At 33.1% G+C, this 19,264-nt stretch overlaps 1 protein-coding gene across 2 annotated transcripts in view; it reads right to left on the bottom strand.

Moving 5' to 3' along the window:
- LOC118185946 (uncharacterized) overlaps positions 1-13,829 on the bottom strand; it is a 191,198-nt gene extending 177,369 nt beyond the window's left edge. For both annotated transcript variants that reach the window (XM_085825795.1, XM_085825796.1), the window contains exon 1: positions 13,242-13,829. In XM_085825795.1, the coding sequence (XP_085681921.1) occupies positions 13,242-13,601 (360 nt within the window). In that variant the 5' untranslated portion in view covers positions 13,602-13,829. The remainder of the gene's footprint in view (positions 1-13,241) is intronic.
- Positions 13,830-19,264: the final 5,435 nt, after the last annotated feature.

Raw genomic sequence — 19,264 nt, 5'->3', positions numbered from 1 at the left:
TATAGATGCATACATTTCTGATGCCGGTCCTTATAACAGAACAGTACCGTTAATTTTTTTACCCTCAAACTTCGTTCCCTGAAAATATCGTTAAGCTTGCCGCCATCTACATAGATTTCGCGCCAACGCTTATGTTTGGCGCTAAATGGGCTCCAATAACAGAAAAGTATCGATATTTTTCAGTTGGTGTTAACGTTGAAAATTAATCCAAGATTAGCTACCAATTGTCTTTAGATATGTGGCCAATATTATGACAGTCTTTCGATGCTGTACCATTCCTACCCACTTTCCTCCCAAAAAAAAAGTCACTTTATGTTGACTTTTGGGCTTATATTAAGGAAATAAATTGTTAACTTTGAACTATTGATCACAAAAATAAGGATGCAAGAATTGAACACTAACGATGATCCGAAACAAAAAAAAAAAGAAAAGAAACAGCTTAATCGGATGGCTTGTTCCTCCACTGATTCACTAAATCAACATTTACACAATTCCAGAGGAGAGACGGCGTCAATGTATTATTTCTCTTGGCTGAATTCTTTGCCTAAGCAATTTCTATCACGTAACTGCAATGATTGGACAAGTTCCTTTTCGATGACGAACACCCAGTTGAAATACAGACTGTTTAACATATGTAAAACCAAATGCAAACACAAACACAGGTGTGAAATTTAGCACGGTCTCCATTTACAGTTCTTCAGCAGTTATTAAAAATACCACAAATGCTAGATGATTTCGGAACAGGTTGATTTCAAATGGTATGAAATACAAAAGGTTTCAAAACCCCTTGAACCAAAAATATACACTTTTTTTAAAATCCAGACAAGGAATTTATATAATGTATACAATCTTAGATCATAAAAAACTTTGCTTACCTGAACATCAGGTTCAAATGTTCAAAGGCAAGTTTTTTACTTCCTTGTACGGAGTAAAGGATGTATTGTAATAATGAAAAATTCCTGGTACCATATTTCAATGAAAATATATATTTTTGACCGCTCTCGAATCAATTTAAGTATGTTTTTCCGTGACATCTTTACATAAGGACAGAATGAAGGAATACTTTTCCCCAAACGACTTCTAAAACTGATTTAAAATGTATTCAGAAAATATTTTTTCGTGGCGTCTGTACGTACTAAATCGTATACATGCGTCGTATACGTACGTACGTACGTATGTATGAATCTCGCGTAACTCAAAAACAAGCAGCCCCATACCGTTGAAATTTTATATAGACTGCTATAACATGTAAATGTGCAGTTCCCTTTTTGGTTGCAATCGGCCGCACCAAAATCATACATACATATATATATATATATATATACCCACTTTATTACTCGGCTTGGTGAGCTCAGTTTTTTTATTCTTGTATGTTGGTAAATTGCGCACTTTTTGGTTTAAAAATGGTTGAATTGTGTTGTTCTTTATCTTCCGATAAAGGTTTTTATGCCTAGTTAATCTGCATGCAACAGTTTGGGAAATACCAACAATTTAAAAACTGTTTAAGTGCGGCTATGCGTAATTTTTGTTTACCATAGCAGCCATATTTGTTTACATTTTAAAGTTGGCAGAATAGTGAATTCAATTTCTGTACCTTCAGTGTCTTTTTGCCGAATGGCACCAAAATTAAACTTCAATTTGTTTGCACTGAAAAATCTGCCTTGTTGCCAGCTGGCCGAATTACTTGTTTTTGCGTAGTAACTGTAAATTTAATTGTAAAAATTGTTCTTTTGGTTGTTTTAACTGCATTTGGTGTTTTATTTTTTCTATATTTTCCATTTTTAATGAAGATATTTTGAGGTTTTATAGATTTCTGCCTTGCCGCAAACTGAGAACGGAATTTATTAAATGATAAATATACCTCCAATGAAATTCGAAGAAATAAGTTTAAATGAAATGCAGCAAAAAGTGCGTGTAATTTAATATTTCGTACAAAAAAGTCATGTGGTGTACACATCAGATTTTTTTTAACAAAGCATTAATGGGGGTTCCATATCCATTCCTTATACTGATGCAATGGATTCACTCTTTCTTCTTTTTAAAGCACTTAACCCCTTCGCGCCGACTGTCACGTATACGTGCCAGCAACGAACACACTTATCTACCGGCCGTGTTGCGTTCTCTACCTACTGTCACGTATTTGTGCCAGTACCTTGGAACGTTTTTCAAACTATAATTTCTGCCACAAGATGGCACTGTATGTCCATATGGTTTCAGATACATGTAAATTAGACCTTCTACTCGAAATGAGAGAAGCATGACTCACATACACGTGTTTTTGATTATATAAACAAACGGGGAAATAAATGTTTCCGAATGGCGTGATTTATGACGTCTCTTTAAATCGCCCTTTATTCGCACGTGGTAGTTGTTTACTGTAAGTAGAGAAGTTTTATTTGCTCTAAAGCGTTGGGTATTTCGGTTTGCAGTTCAGTTTTTAGAAAATAATTAGATCTTGTTAGACGTGAATTCTTTGTTTTTACCGTTTCAATGTCGAAGCGTCGAAAATGTTTAACAGAGCATGAAATAGCAGAAATGATGCAAAATATTTCAGATATTGATTCTGAAAGATTAACTGAAAGACGTTTTCCAAAACTTTGTTCAGAAGAGACTGATAAGGAAATGAGACGACGATGCTTCGATTGTTCACATTCCCGGAAAAATCCTCCAAAACGGCAAATGAGTTATTACGAGTGCAAGGAATGTAACGTAGGACTGTGTGTAGATCCCTGTTTTCAAATTTTTCATACGAAAAGAGAATTTTAAGTAATATATTTAGTTTTCAGATGTATAATGTTAAAATTCATAAAATGATGAGTAATTAAAATAAAATGTGTAAAATATGCATTTAAACAAAAAAAATAAGGTAATTAAAGTATATATATAAAAATATTTATAAAGCATAAGCCGTTTAAATACTCTATAGAGCATTATTAAACAATGCGTTGATACTTCGGAAATTTCATGGATTTAGGCTTAGTAGCAAAAAAGCCCCCGGCCCTGGAGAGACGCTCGCGTAAGACACTGCCGGCCTCAGCGATAAGCTCGCGTTTTCGCTACCCGGCTCGAAGGGGTTAATGGGCAGAAACACGCAACAGTTTGAATAACAGCCTACATTTTACAGATTTGGAATTCAATGAATAATGCATTATCGAATATCGGAATACAGATTCAAAACAGTACCTAATTAACTTGTAATAAAGATAATGCAGTTGGAATTCAACTCATTCGTTGCCAATTCTAATACGTTGGTAATAATTGGTACACGATAATTTAATGTTTTACTAATTTTATATTAAACGAATCAAAACTCGGCACTTACGTATTATTGCAACTTCCTTAGTAGAAGTCTCTAAATTTTCAGAATGTGCCGAACTTTCGCAACTATGCGGATAATCCTTTTCAAGCAACCATGTTCATAACGGTCCTTCAATCAAGCAATGTTGCCATTACACGTTCTTCTATTGTAATTTAAGTTTGAAAGTTTTCATACACAAATCATATTTTTTTTTGCCTTTAATTTTAAAATATATTTAGTTTTCAGATGATGGCTCTAAAGGCCTATGAAATTTGCCAGTAACAGAAGAAACTGCGGTGAAATTTCTGCAGGAATTTATTTTGTCGCAATTTTTCTAAACGAAACAACATGGAGGCACGTTTTGTAAATAGATGCTGTAGCCGAGGTTTGCGATATGCTGAATAATAAAACAAATTCCAAATTTGGAGTTCCGGATGCTCATATTCGGTTGAAACGTACTTTCTTCAAAACGGGATGTTTCTAGGTCCCGCTGTTTTATCCCAATGCGAGAAACATATATACATTGATGCAGATTCTTCATTATTTAATTTCTTTAAATATAATACAGGACTCTAATATTTGGTGGCAACAATTTGAAAAGTGAACTCAACTCTTGTACTGAACCAACGCAAAATGCCAAAACGAAATTAAGAGTCCTTCTGGGCAAATTGCCCCTTTGGACTAATAGCATTAACTGCGATCACATTGTAAAATTAATTAGAAAGCATAACTTCAAATACAAAGAACAAATTTTAATTCTATGCAATCACACTTATTTAATAATCGCCGAGACTGTTGCAAAAAATCTTTAAACCTACGCAATGGAAGAAAAATTTAGTAAACTCGCCGTTTTCACAGACAAGCAACGAGATCCGATCATTAATTTGCCCACTAGCGGTTCAACGGCAAAATCGCTGAACACTGGTAGTTCCGATCTGCGTTCGATTCCAGGCGACGGGGGGGGCTGCATGAGCGTTTTCATGGTTTTTCCCTATATTGTACGAATATAAAAACAAGTTTCCCTTAGAAAGTTCCCCACGAATGCGTCCTACCCCTTAGGGAGATAATCCCTAGTGTGCTTTCCCAAAACTAACTTTTAATTATTACTATTATTATTTAATACTGAAAAGATTAAGGATTTTCTAGACAATTTTTGCTAAACGATCAAATTAATCATGGTCAGATTTCGATTTCTACATGAATGGCAAGGACAGAACATAGTCCTTCTGAATGAAATTTGAGTATTTTGTTATTACTGCAACCACTTTAGTAGAAGTTGCCAAATCGCAAGTTTTCAGAAGTCGCCAAACAGTGGCAACCATGCGGATAATAATTCATCAGGTAACCATATTAATAACTGTAATTTGGAATAAGCAACGTCTCGTACATGCTGTTTTGGTTGTATTACAAGCTCTAAAGGCAAACTGTGATATTTTTGGTTTTTTTGGCTCGGCCGGTATAGTGGTTAGTAACCGAAACACGGTCGCATGAACCTAAGAACTAAGGTTCTACACCAGTTAGAGTTACGTCATGCGACGGAAAGAGAATCTACCATCCACCGCCGGAGACATTGTTTGATTGATGATAGTAATATTACAATGCTAAATTGACAATATCAGTGGTTAATGATCGAAACGCCATCGCATGGACCTCCGACCTAAGTTTCTACACTCATCAGAGTTATGTCCATGCGACGGAAAAGAATCTACCATCCACCGCCGGCGGCATTCATTTAATCAATGATAGAAATATTGCAATGCTAAATTGACAATGGCATCTTTACAATAACTGTTACATAATAATGCGTATGAAAAATAAATATACAATCAATTAATCATTACATTGTCATGGATAGGATTTATGCTGTGGAGAGTGGAACTTATATTAACGAGTCTCTAAACCTATGTCTATTGAGTGGCATAGCTATGGGACCGGTTTCGAATTTCGGAGAAGACATGGTTGTAACACTCCATCCCTTCATGGGAGGCAACGGTGGCCACCTATTGGGTGCTTCCATAATGAAATGGCCACCACTTCCGGCCCTTGTAGTGGCAAAAGCCATTAGCCTTGTGCCACTCTTAACTCCTTGAACGTAACTCTAATTGGCCTTTAATAGCGATGAATTAATTAATCGCTATAAAATAAAACGCCCGGCCATTAACAAAATAAGATTTGCCTCCAAACGAAGAAAGTTCTGTGAAATTTCTGGAGGAATACAATATTTTGCCGCAATGGTGGGAATGTTCAGATTCGCATTTGAAGATGACGTGTTAGGGAATACAATCCTTTTGAAAATGTAACATGAAAAAGAGTAAAGAACACGTCAGCATTTGAAGCGGTAACTAGTTCGAAAATAATCGTCTGCTATTTACTACAGCAGTCAGATTTATATACTGCTGGAGTTAAAGAATTAACAAGTGTTACAGAAATGGCCAATAAGTTTTGGTTAATTTGATTATGACAAAGCAGTCCAAGGCTATCTGCCTAACGGTATGAATGCCTTCGTAGAGGGCTTTTTACGGGATATTTGCTCGAAAACCACGGAAATGCCCATGCAGCCAGCCCGTTCGTCGGAATTTGAACCCCGGACGCGTAATGGCAAACCGCACATTGAGTTGATCAATGTTAACGAATTTCGCTTACTGCGCATGCTCAGTGTCGTACCGTTGGCGTGGGGAAAAATACTGGTGACTAAACATAAGCAACCCTACACAAGCCTGTTCCTCATGTAGGTCTTATCGACTGTTTACAATTACAGTACTGCGGAAATTTGTTTGTGCTTAATTGTTGCTTCTTTTTCATTTCATTGTGGTTTATTTTGCTCATAACCATGATAATAATTTCTTTGACTCAGTTGCTTTTTTTCCTCAGAAATATAATCAATATACATTCAGCTAAATATATCTTGTAATGTTTCCTGTTTTGTAATCCTTCTTAAACGAAAATTTGCGTAGTTTACAATCGATATTTACACTCTAATTAATGAAGCAACTTACTGAGTAACAAGTTTTAAAACTTCGAACTGTTTTACGCTCAGATAACAGAATATTATCTTCTTTTAGAATTGTGCCAAAGTCGTAATAGCGCCAAATTCTCTTCTGAGCATGCGCAGTACGCAAAATCCGTTTAACATCGATCAACTGAATGTGCGGTCTGCCATTACCGATGACGCCATTACGCACCCCGGACGGAGCTGCCAGTGTTGAGAGACTTTACCGCTCCGCCACTGGTGGGCAAATTGTCGGTAAGACTATGGTATACTGGAATTATTACATGCGGGAGATATCACGTGTAAGTAGCTATATATATTGTTTTCCAGGATAAATATCGAAAAGAAAATATATACCAAATAATATGTAACAAATAACTTTCTCCGATTTCAAATTACCATTCTTTTTCGTCTTAAAAAAAATCGCCAAACTGGTTGCGATAATATCGAAGTACCGAAATTTGTTCTGATTCTCCAGTGTAATTGCCGATTTTTAGCAGCCAGACGAGTTGCTAATAGTGATGGTGCAACTGCTACTAATAATATGCTTCTCAGTTAAAATTATCAAAGAAAAATTCAAATAAATTGAACCTAATTTTACACTGTCGGTCAGATCGGAAAACACTAAAAGAAGGGTGACGTCACATGCTCCGTTGTCATGCTGATTAGATGAAATAATGTTCTAAATTTCAGAGGTTATGGTCCCAAGGTCAAAAGATCTACTTCCCAATGTCCAAAAAGTATACAATACGTGTATATAAAAAATTACACAATTTAACCTTCTGACCGGGGATCTTTTCTTCCTGAGAAAGAGATCGCATTGGAAATTGAGTTACGACCGACGCGACAGAATGTTTCCGCCCATATTCAGAATGAACATGTATTAATCCCCAATCCCGTGGCTGGAGGGTTTAAGTTAAACGCTTTTTTTCACTTACCACAACTTTTCTAGTTTTACGTTACTAAAGGACATCAAGCCCAGATAAAAACATGAGATTGCGTCATTAGCATAAGTTTATGAAACAACAGAAGTGATATGACACAGAACTGATATATACTGATACTTTTCTCTCAGAATTTTGATTTATAATCCGTCACTGTAAGTAACTCCAGGACTTTACTTTCAGCCACGAATAAGCAAAAATATTGTGAAAGTTTTTACACATATTTATAATATTAAAAAACATTCACATCATTAAAGTTTTTACAGGTATTTACAATATTAAAAAACCCTCACATCATTATCATAATTAATGAGCGGAATTTCTAAAACTGGATATTACGTACTTCAGCAAGAGAATTATCATAAGAACTTTCAAATTTTTATTCCATCGATTTAAAAAAAACCTGCGTTTTCTGAAATAAATAAAATAAGAAGCAAATGGGTCTCGAGAACTCCATAAGCTCCCAGAATAACATTATGAAAGAAATAATCACTCGGTAACAATGGAAAAAAGAAAAAAAAGCATGCCTCCTAATTATCTCGTTGGCACGAGTCATTAACGTAATGTGTAAACCACAAATTTTGAAAAAATATTTCTGCAAAAAATGACCAAACTTCTTCAAACACATTAAATGATCCTAAATTATGACTCAGATCTGTACAAAAGCTTCATCGCTAAGCTAAATAAGATTCCCCCCCCCGCTTATGAAGAAAAACAAACAAAAACATAAAAGGAAGGTCCCTTTTTCGATTATTTTTCGCACAGATGCAAGAAGAGCACATTGACACTAGGTGGAGAAGAAAATTCATTTCTGCTTTTAGTTTTCACTGATGTCTTTCGTAAGAAATATGCAATTAAGAAGGAATTTATAAAAAAAAAAAAAAAAAAAAGTAATAAGAAAGAAACCGGTAGAAAGCTGCAAAAATACGGAAAATTTTATGTAAATGTATTGAAAAAATGAAACAGCATAATAAAGAATAAATATGAAAATAACTAAACAAATATTTTCCCAATTTTGCAAACTCGTTAACTGCGCAAATTACCATCATTTCAATATTTAGAATATTTTAAATTTCTATATAAACAATTATTCCACATTCGTATTACATAGCGAATAACTCACATTAAATACATATTCATCTATAAACCAAGTATGACCTATACCAATTTGCCAACAATTCTGGCCTTCAAAATTATAATATTTGCACTGCAAAGTAGAAAACTTTTCCACGTTTCATTACTACTATTTTCTCCATCTTTGGTAATACTTGCGGAATGTATCTTGAGTGATTCACCGCCAAATACTATCACATAAATGGAAGAAAACATCAACATTATAAGGGGGGGGGAGATGAAAGATTTAACACACAATTGGCGATGTATCGCAGTTTGGCGATTATTCAGTCAGAACACCAAGCTGCCAAATCCTGGAGCAAAGCCACGATCAGAAAGCAATGTGTCTCATTAATGGAAAGAGAAAATGGGGGGAATTTTGAATTAGTACCGAGTACATTAAAATGTCAGAAAAGGCTTTAAAATGAAAAAGTTGCGTTTCTAATGCGTTAAATATGCATAATTTTGTTTCAGAACTGCAAAATAAAGCACGAATATTTATAAATTAAAACAAGTATGCAATAATGCTAGGAGATCAATTCAAGCAGCTAAAAAATAAAATAATACAGACACCTTTGCACAATTTTTAATTATACAGTATTTTTAATTAATTTCTTTTTTTAACTACAATCACTGCAAATACATTTTCAAAACTTAAAAAGATTTATTATCAGACTTCAAATTTTTATTAATAACATTTACTCCTTTTTCACTCTTAACTAAAATGAAAATACAGAGATCTAAATAAACGGTGTTTTTTGTTTTGTTTTTCCACAAAATTCCAGATACTTTGATCTATACTGTAATCATGCTTATCACTGATTCATCCATTGATGCAGATATATATATACATTTTACAGGAATTACATAGATATCAGAAGATTAGATCAATACAAGGAGAAAAAATTCATTTACATTTCTACCACAGAACAATCAAAAACAAAGCTCCATAAAACTTATTTAAATAAACATCTGCCCCTACCGGGGGGAGGAAAAAAAAATTAAATGAGGTTTTGAACAAGTATTTTTGATCTCAGAACATTCATTAACTCAAGATACAACTAAAAAATTAGCACATCAGTTTAATTCATACAGCTCTCAATGGCTAAAATTTAAACATTCTTTAAGGATAATCGTATCTTAAAATATTTAATTGCTTAAGTGTGAAGCTTCTCCCTCTCCTCATCCTTCTATCTGTATACCTGTTAGCAAATGCATGGAATTGAATATACATAAAAAAGTTTTTCAGGGAACCAATTCTTCTTCATTAGTGCATTTTCAAGAACATCCACATGACTTTCTTTAATAGCAGATGAGGTAATATTAAGATATTTTGGCTGAATGAACAATTAAGAAATGTCACACTGTGAAAATTTGCTGATCTTAAGAAATTTATGCGTTAAACAAGCCTACAATCAAAAGACAGTCAGCCTACTTAGTAAATGTTTAAAAAAATTTCTAAAATATAATAGCAATTCATAAATACATATTTTAATCTTTAACACTATATCTAAATTTAATAACTGATTAATCACTTAGCTTCGTGTAAATATTAAATGCAAAATGAAATTTCAACGTATAGTTGTATCTATACATTATTAGCAACAGATTAATTTTTAAATGCCTATATACCAACATATTAAATATATACTAACTTTTCGTTAAAAAAAGGGGGGCAAGGAAAAAAGAGGGGGGGAAAGACAAATAAAAGAAATGCAAAGTTAGAAAATTCAGAAAACAGATAAAAGGCAACATTCAAATTAGCAAATTATTAAATTCAAATGATAGATACTTTAATATGCATACACAAATACTCTAATACATGTTCAGTCTCGAGTCCCCTTGTAACTATTATCTATTGGTGCATTCTCATTGAACAACTTACATAAAGAATTACAGAAAAAGATTTTTTATTGAATTCATATAACAATATTTTAGTGATCCTGTTCTTAATTTGCCAATACTGTAACAATTTTTGTTTATTACATTTAACTTTTTATACTCGAGAGGTGATTCTTAGACACTACTCAATTTAATATGGTAACTTGAGAGGGGACTCGCTACTCAGTTTGACATGATAATCCCAGTGATACTAATGTTTAGGCAGGTTTGGGTAATACCGCTTCATGAGTGTATTCAACAATGCATGAATATAAAACAACTGTCAATCTTTAATTTTAACTATGTTTTTTTTTTGTTTGTTTGTTTTTTTAGATTTACTGTTACATATACATCTTCAATGTTAGTTTCAACTCAATGGTCATTGCAAAAGGAATATTATTTTCAGAGTTACAGAGTCCATTAATAATGGAATACAATAAAGGAATCAGTTCAAGTGAAGATGAGTTTGATTTTTTGTCTATGAATAACAAAATTACATCTAGGCCTAGACGATAAACAGGAAAAAAAAGCAGAGATGAAATAAGAAGTGTACCAAGGAGAAATATCAGGGTAACAGACAGTGACAGTGATTAATGTACACAGAATCTGAAGAAATATGGCAAAAAATATCATTTGTATCCAGTGAAACAACTGCAAGACCGCAAGTACCTTCAAATACAAAAGAACCATAAGATTTCTGTGAAATCATTTTAAATCAGCTGCAAGAAATTCACCAAATACACGGAAAATCATCTCGAGTTGCTGGTTTACCCAAGCAAAAAAGGCCTCAGGTGCAAAAGTATTATAAAATGAGCTAGTATGCAACAGATACCAAGAGGGACATATTTTTTTTTAAAAAAATTCTTTACAGGAAAATAATTAAATTCACATAACTTACATAATATTCATAATTTTTTTTGCAGATATAACAAATAGGATGGATAACTTGACTATCATAGCTCAAAAAAATAATTTTGGCCTAACCTTAGCCAAATGGTTAAGACCATTGAATATTGGCAGTTAACCTGTTTGGATTTGATCCCTGGCGAACGAGATGGCTGCATGATTGTTTTTTGTGGCTCTTTCTATGTGCAAATGTAAATAAGAGCCAGTTTCATCGAAACATCCTTTTTGACAGTATGTCTCCTCTTTTAAGGATAGCCCATGTGATTTTGCCGAATTCGAATAACCTAACCTAACCTAACCATGTAAAATAATTCTGATATGTATTCATAAACTTACTGCAACAGTCCTAAAACATGATTAAAGTTTTTTAGAGAAAATCTGAGTTTAATAAAAAAAATTAAATTACGAAGTTCATTTATGGTTTGCAAGACTTAAGTTAAGCTAATTATATGTACACTATTTCATTAATAACAATAGATTTCCTTCATACTGCTTAATTATTGTCAATGGAAGAAAAGATGTTTATTAACAAAAAAAAAAAAAAAAGCATTCCCTCGCCAACAAGCTTAAAATTATAATTTAAATATTCATTTATTTTATGAACTATGCTATAATTCAACAGTCTTTAAAAACACCATACTACAAAAATAATTTTAATCTGACATTTTAATAGTTCTGCATTTCATACATTCGAAAAATTTGAAAGAATATAAAACAGACTGCCCGAGGGATAACCTTTTTTTATATATAGAGAGAGAGATCAAAACTTAGCTATCGTATAAATTCAATATTACATATCTTTTTCACAAAGCTACACTTGTCTTAGTTACATAAATAAATAACAACTAAAAACTCTATATCACTTTTAAAAAAAAATCAGTCCATCATTTACAACTTAAGACTACTTTTTTAAGAGCACTGATCTGCCAGTCTTTTCCTCTTTACTCAGCTTCAGTGTTTGTTTACAATTACGTGGGATGGAAGCCCATTTAAACATTCTTAGAGAGCTATTTTTACAACTAAAAACTCCCCCTCCCCTCTCTTTTCTGTTTTGAGTGTGTATGTGAGCATGATAACTTTACAAATGACATCTTGGATAGCCACAATGTGACAGCAACAGCTGTCCTCCATGGAAAACAAGCAATTTAAATGGCATATCAAATTAGACACATAATAACTTCACTTTTAATTTCTCAATTCTTAATCTGCACTGTTTTCATTAATTTTAAAGTTGTAAACCATAATAAAAGAAATGCTGTAAAATCTACTAAACCTACTGCAAAAAAAATAAAGTATGTTTTTAATTTATTACAAAAAATAATAGTTTTCATTTATTGAAATGAATTTCTTCATAATATTTTTTAATTAAAAAGTTCAATATTTTAATGCCAATCAGAATGGAAAAAGAAACTAAACATTATATTTTACAAATGCATGGTACATTTTAAAATTTTCTTAAGTTATGAACTGGGGCTTTACATATTATAATTTGCCATATTAAACAAATTATTAGGAATGACATCATTTTAATTATTACCCTATTTTTCTGCTTTTTCAAGGATAGAAAGTGGGAGGGTAGCTTTTAATTGCCAAAGATAGGCAATGTACATACTTAGCATTATGACCATTTTAAACTGGTTCAATAACTCAGACACTTTAAAATCCAGAATACACGAATTTGCTTATCATTTTAGACTATAAATTTCATGATCATAGTATAAATATGTTTAGGGTGTTACCTTGCCAAATGCATCACACCGGCTTACAATAAAAACGGTAATATCGTCACATTATTATGGAAAGACGTGAAGCATATATATATAAAAGCACAATATTTATGATTATTTCTGCAGTGGATTTCAATGAACATATTTTTTTGGACTGTATTATAAATTTTTGCTTCCTGCTGACATATTTATACTGCAATCAGGAGATATATTTTCATAGCAACGATTTTTTACGAGAAACATGTTTTATTAGATCTACGACTGTAAATTTAATACTATTTTTTAAGTTACAGGTTTATCATCATTAATATATGATATTTACATCAACAGTCAGTATTAGAAACAGCAGTTTTAACAACTAGAGGATTTTTAAACGTACTTACATATATGAGGCCACAATAATAGCGATCCTTTAAATTATAGAGGACAGATGCTTCGTTCAAACAAGTTAATTCTGCCATATCCTCTACTTTATTAAATCTTGGTGGATTCATCTTTTGAATATCGTCTTTGTTCACAACACATCGTTTACCGGTTTCAGCAACTTCCACCTCTAATTCATCCTTTTTCTCGGACACAATACTCGCCGCAACAAAGCCCTGCGTTTCATGGGGGACCCATATCAATTTTTTGGATGTCCATTCTGCCTGTTTGGAAGGATCGTTGATAAAATTTCTGTCAACGATCAAATATCTTAGCTCCGGATTTGCTTGTACATCAAGCATGTTAGCTGTATCCGCCATCTTGAGCCGGTGGTCGAAGGCCTCTCTATCAAATTCCTAGAATTTAAGCGAAATACGAAATGTGTAATGGACGAAATAAAAGAATGATAAACTTAGGTCTTTAGTGAACAACATATATCATTTAATATTGAATGACACGGACCAGAGACTGTAAATTAACTAGGAAAATCACCGATTTGCATTCACCGCAAACGGTCAAATATGAATCTCGAGTATGATTGGTGACTAAGCGACAAGAGCGGTTTCCAGTTAGCGCTCCAATGCAGGGTTGCAAGCAGCGAAGCGTATTTCCGTCGCCAACGGGCTTGAAATCGAAGCCAAAGCAAAGCAATTTAGGTTTCGTTACTACCCAGTTTTGACATATGGAAGTCCTTATAGGGACGTTGTTTAGTTACAGACAAGTAATATGTGCAGTTTTTAAGAATAATAGAACACCTAGTTTTCCAACAGCAGAATGAAGAGGGTGTCCTCGTGCCATATATATTATTTTGCAACAAAACAAAATTGGAAGATTTTCTTTACATTTAATATGGAATGCACGATTGATTACTCTTTAAATGAGATGCGCTTGCATTTTCTATTGCGATAATTGCAGCCTAATTTGCCATATTTTTTTAATTTAATTTTGAAAATAAAAGGCAAAATTTTTTAACTACATATTCTGCAGCTTTTAACAGGTTTAAAACTTGAAAATGATGCTTAAATATTAAAATTCTGAATTTCATTAAGAAATTAAAGCTCTTCACTTCAATAAATTTATGCATAAATCGAAAATTATAAATAAAATGGAATAAAAAATTTAACTAGATTAAAACAACACTTATTCTCTTTCATAAATATATTTCTATTCATTCATTTATTTATTTACTAATTCATGTAAGTATTTTGTAGAGGTGGACTGAAAAAGTACTGTGCTGAATCTGTTTATTTCCTTTTTATCAATTCATTGTTCTAACAGTTCATAGATTTTTAATTACTATAGATTGGGTATTATGTAGCATTCACCCGTATATACCGCCCAAACAGAATAGTGGTTAATGACGCTGACTGCTATACCGAAGGGCCCAGGTTCGAATCCCGGAGTATCTGTGTGGCAAGGGGGACACTCTAAATATGCGGCGAACCTAAAGTACGCTCGAGAGGTTGATGGTTGAGGAACAGGTGTGGGAGATCTTCGGACACGTCCATTCCCCGTTGTGCTTGTCATCAAAATTGAGGCGGAACTGAGCAAAATCGTAATGTCACCTGTGTGGTGCTCAGAGCTCTTGCCAACGGCAGGCACAGTCTTGCGTTCCTTGCTACGATAAATTTAGTGGGCTTGTTCTGATGTTACTGCCATGCAAGCAAACCTACTGCTAGGTTACTGTCCAACAAGGGAGATAAGTCGCAATAATTTACCTGTAACAAGTGAATGAGATCAGTAAACGCTAGGAGTTCAACCCTAGTTCAAAGCCTGACGGAACGTCAGAATTTTCGTGTTTTCTATTATGTATAGAGTAAAACCATGGAAAAGCTTCGAGGGCTATCTGGAAGGCTTTCGTGGAGGATGTTCTAAAGAAAACCGGCTCGTATTCACATTACACAAGGCAAAAACCACGAAGACCGACCTTACAGCCTGCCCTGGGTTCCAATCCGCGTCGAATTACCAGTATGTATACACAACGGCCTTAACAAGTTAACCTAATTCACCTCTGTTTGTCTTATTATCTCTCCAATTAATTTCCATTTTAAACTCCATTTTAAAATTTCAGTAATCTCATATAAAAAATTGTGAACCAAATTTTGTGTGGAAGTCCTTTGCATATATGTGGTATACATGTAAGGAAGAAGAATTTTAGGGTGAACTGTTAGCGGAAAGTATTTCAAGACTATATTTCGTTTCAAGTATAAAATATTAAATAGATAAGAAGATGCAATTAAATAGGCGCGAAAAGGAACTCTTGTTAAGTTTTATAGGTTGGCCTAACTGAAAGCCTTGGTTTACGAATTTAATTCATACTCGAAAGCCGTTCGTCATCCAAAAGTTTCGTAAACCGAAGCTATTCTCTCAGTAGGAATTAAAGTAAAATGGATAAATTTGTTCCTGGACAGATTTACATTTCCTAAAAGAGGAATCAGCTATATAAACCAAACTCGTAAGATTCCTTACTTTCTCTGAATTATTCGTTATTATTTCCCTGAATAGCAAAAATTTCAAAATTTCTATCATAGCATCAGCTTTGAATAGTCTGACAACTCAGTCAAAGAATTTGAATGGAATCAAAGAAACCCACGTACGTTCTTTGGCTTAATGGTCACGTACAAAGAACTCTGTATGGTATCCTAAAATTTCCTTATAGTGTCCTCGTTCTGCTAAACTGGGTGTCACACTGATTTCGCATAATTAGTGTTTATTTAGAAGGCAGAGAAAAGTGAAATTGAACATTACAGAAAAGCAGTGTTAAGGTGTTCTCTTTTACGGATGGAATGTGGATCCTAACATCCTAAATGTGGATGATTTTAAGGGTTAATAATTATTTTGATGCAAGTTGCAGAAGTTCTGGAAATAATATGAAAACATTTCAATCATAGATATCCATATAGTTCGTTATATTTGATTTTTTTATTTTTGAAAATTTTGAAATTCAGTTAGACGGCTCTCCATTGAGGCTTTAAAATTTTACAGATGTACAAAATGTTAATGAGAGATACATCCCGCAAGGAGGACTTTCAAAAGGTTATTAAGTGATCTAAAAAACTAATATTAAAATTTTAAACACAATTAGTATTCAAAATTCAGCTTTTCTCTGGTTGATTCTATTATTTTTTAAGACAAACCACTCGAATACCCATCTGAGGGTAATACCAATGTGGACAAGGAGAATGGAAGGGAATATAGGAATCTCGTATCCCATCAACTTCTCAAAAAGATTTTTGAATTGACAGATTTTTAAGTCCCTCCATGCTGCAAATGCATTACGTCCTTGCCTTGTCGGAAATTCGAACTTTAGTCTCTGCCTGAACAGATCGTTAGGAGTTACTTGTATCAAAACGTTTAAATCACCTTTGCTTTGAATAAAATATAAAGAAAATCTGATTCTATGAAATAAATCTCTTCGAATATTAAGTGGGAAAGTTGCGGATATTGTTACCACCAGCGGTCAAGCGGTAAAACCGCTGAACACTGGGCTTAAATCCCGAGAAACAGGAAGGCCACATGGCACTCTTCGTAGCCTTCTCAATGCGCAATGGAATTATAAAAAAGTTTCCTTTAGCAAACTCTTCACAAAAGGATGCTTTTGCTTAGGCAGATAGTCCTCGAAAGCTTTGTCATAATCTAAATAATAGTAATAATAACACTAGTGTTTATAGCGGACATATTACTTTCTCTAATAGGTCAGTGTTGCTTTCTTTAGACGTTTATGCTGGGTGGAATTTTTATTTTTGATTATAGTACTAAACCTAGGAACATTTATTATAATTCCCTTCCCTCTCCTATCGTTCTAATGTGAGCAGTATTTCAATCAAACGAGCAACTAAATATTTGCATGAAATAAATCTTACTTTCGAAAACTAGCATTAATTACTGATTTTTCGAAGCAAATTTTGTTTTTATATTTGTACTTCAACAATAATTTCAGATAACTGAACGCCCTTGCGATGACATCCAACATTTATTTCATTTTTCACTGAGCAGTTTCTCAAACATGTTGCAGTTCTGAAATATTTGTAGTAAACAGATGCAGTAAAACTTGTGATGATGGTTTATTCAAAAATGCTTGCATTTGTTAATAGCAATAATTTTCTTTTATCAAATAGATATTTTTCTTAAATAAAATTTTTGAAATATTTTTGTGATTAAATGTATTTGAGGAAACCCTGAGAGAAAAAAAATATATATCTAGAAACTGTAACTGAGTAAGATTATGTTAAAGCGCCACCTAGATGAGCGCGCGGTCGGACAAGAGGGGGAAGGATAATGAGGGTAAAATGTTTTCACAAGTATTCTTTTTACTTTTCTTTTCATTTCATCATGTCTTCTCTACATATACAAGGAGCAGGTAGAAAGAAATTTTTAATCACTAATAGCTAAACATATTTCCAAAATTAACAAATTTTGGAAAAATTATAATTAATTAAAAAAAATTTCTTTCCTCCGTATCTAATGATATTGTAATTGCGTTTGAAATAGCTAAATTAGCCGTTAAAGGACATATTAAAAATCTTCTAACAAGTTTTTTTTTTTTTTTTTTTTTTTTTTTTTTTCATAGAGTTTTGCGTGAGTTAAGTTTTGCAAAATGGTATGTTTTAAGAAACTAAATAAACAAATAAAATTCAAACTCCAGTCTCTACGGCTTCTTAGTCTTCCTCTCTATCATTAAAATTCAGTCGCCTAATGATAAAATATCTGTTAAGAAGCGCATACTTGAAAACCTACAGTGACAAACAAATATTGAAACCTTACAAATGCTGCTTAAGATAAGGCTGCGTCTGAAGGTGAAAAATGATGAACCAATGAAATGCTTCTTGAGACTTGAAAGTTAAATTTTGAGCATCTGTACTTTAGTAAAGAAGAATTGGAGTTTTCTTCTTCAAATAAATGATGATGCACTTTTTTTTTAATTATTAATCAATATCATGTATTTACACATATTTAAACAATTCTCCAATTATTTATTATCATTAATCCAAAGGGGATTTGTCCCCGAAGGACTATTGTTTTCGTTTTGCGATTTTGCGTTGAATCACTATAAATGTCCGTTTCACTTTTCAAACTGTTGCCACCAAATGTTAAAGTTCTGCATTATATTTGAAGAAATGAAATAATGAAAAATATGCATAAATGTATGTCTATTTCTCGCATTGTGATAAAACAACGGTACATAGAGCCATAGGATTTTGAATGACGTAATCGTCCTACGAATATGGGCATCTGGAAGACCAAATTTGAAATTAGGAATTTGTTTTATGATCGATTTCATATTTTGTAAAACTTTAACGAATTTTTGATTAACAAACTCAAGGATTTCAAAGCGAGCCATAGCAACGTTGTAAAGAAGAAAAAAAAAAAAATTATCTCTGGCACTCGAGACTGTGTATCGGAAATTCTAAAGATATGCTCATTTTAAAATTGTTTTGCGACATTGCTATTGAACTGAATTTTATGGTTTAAGTGCAATGAACGTGATATTTAATAAATAAAGGTAACACACAAAACATTAAAAAAAACGCCCCCTTGGACGTAATTTAAAATCTTAAACCTTTACGATTTTTTTTTATTATTATTAGTTTTTTAGTGCTTACGTATTCGGAGTGATCAAAGCTGTCGGATTAATAGTCATATAAAATTAATACACGTCATTTTAAACACTTAAACGAGCCAAATTACTCATAATAATAACTATGGAAATTCTGTGATACGATTTTTTTCCTCTGATTTCAATTAAAAAGAAAAAAACTTTCCGAAATTTGAACTTTCCTGAGCATTAAATACATACCTCTTAATTTCTTTATTTCGTGTATTTTTATGTTTAACAATGAAGCGACCCACCAGCGGCAAAGCGATAAAATCGCTGAATACTGTTCATTCAGTTGGAGTTTAAATATTGACGAAGGAAGTGACTGCACGTGAGGTTTCGTGGTTTTTCTCAGGTGTAAAGAAAACATGAGAGAGATTTCTTTTG

This window comes from Stegodyphus dumicola, chromosome 10 (assembly GCF_044657685.1).
Source record: "Stegodyphus dumicola isolate Sdum_Otavi_A_Nest chromosome 10, ASM4465768v1".
In the NCBI taxonomy this organism is placed as follows: Eukaryota; Metazoa; Arthropoda; class Arachnida; order Araneae; family Eresidae; genus Stegodyphus; species Stegodyphus dumicola.
This window is presented reverse-complemented; position numbering and strand designations above follow the sequence as displayed.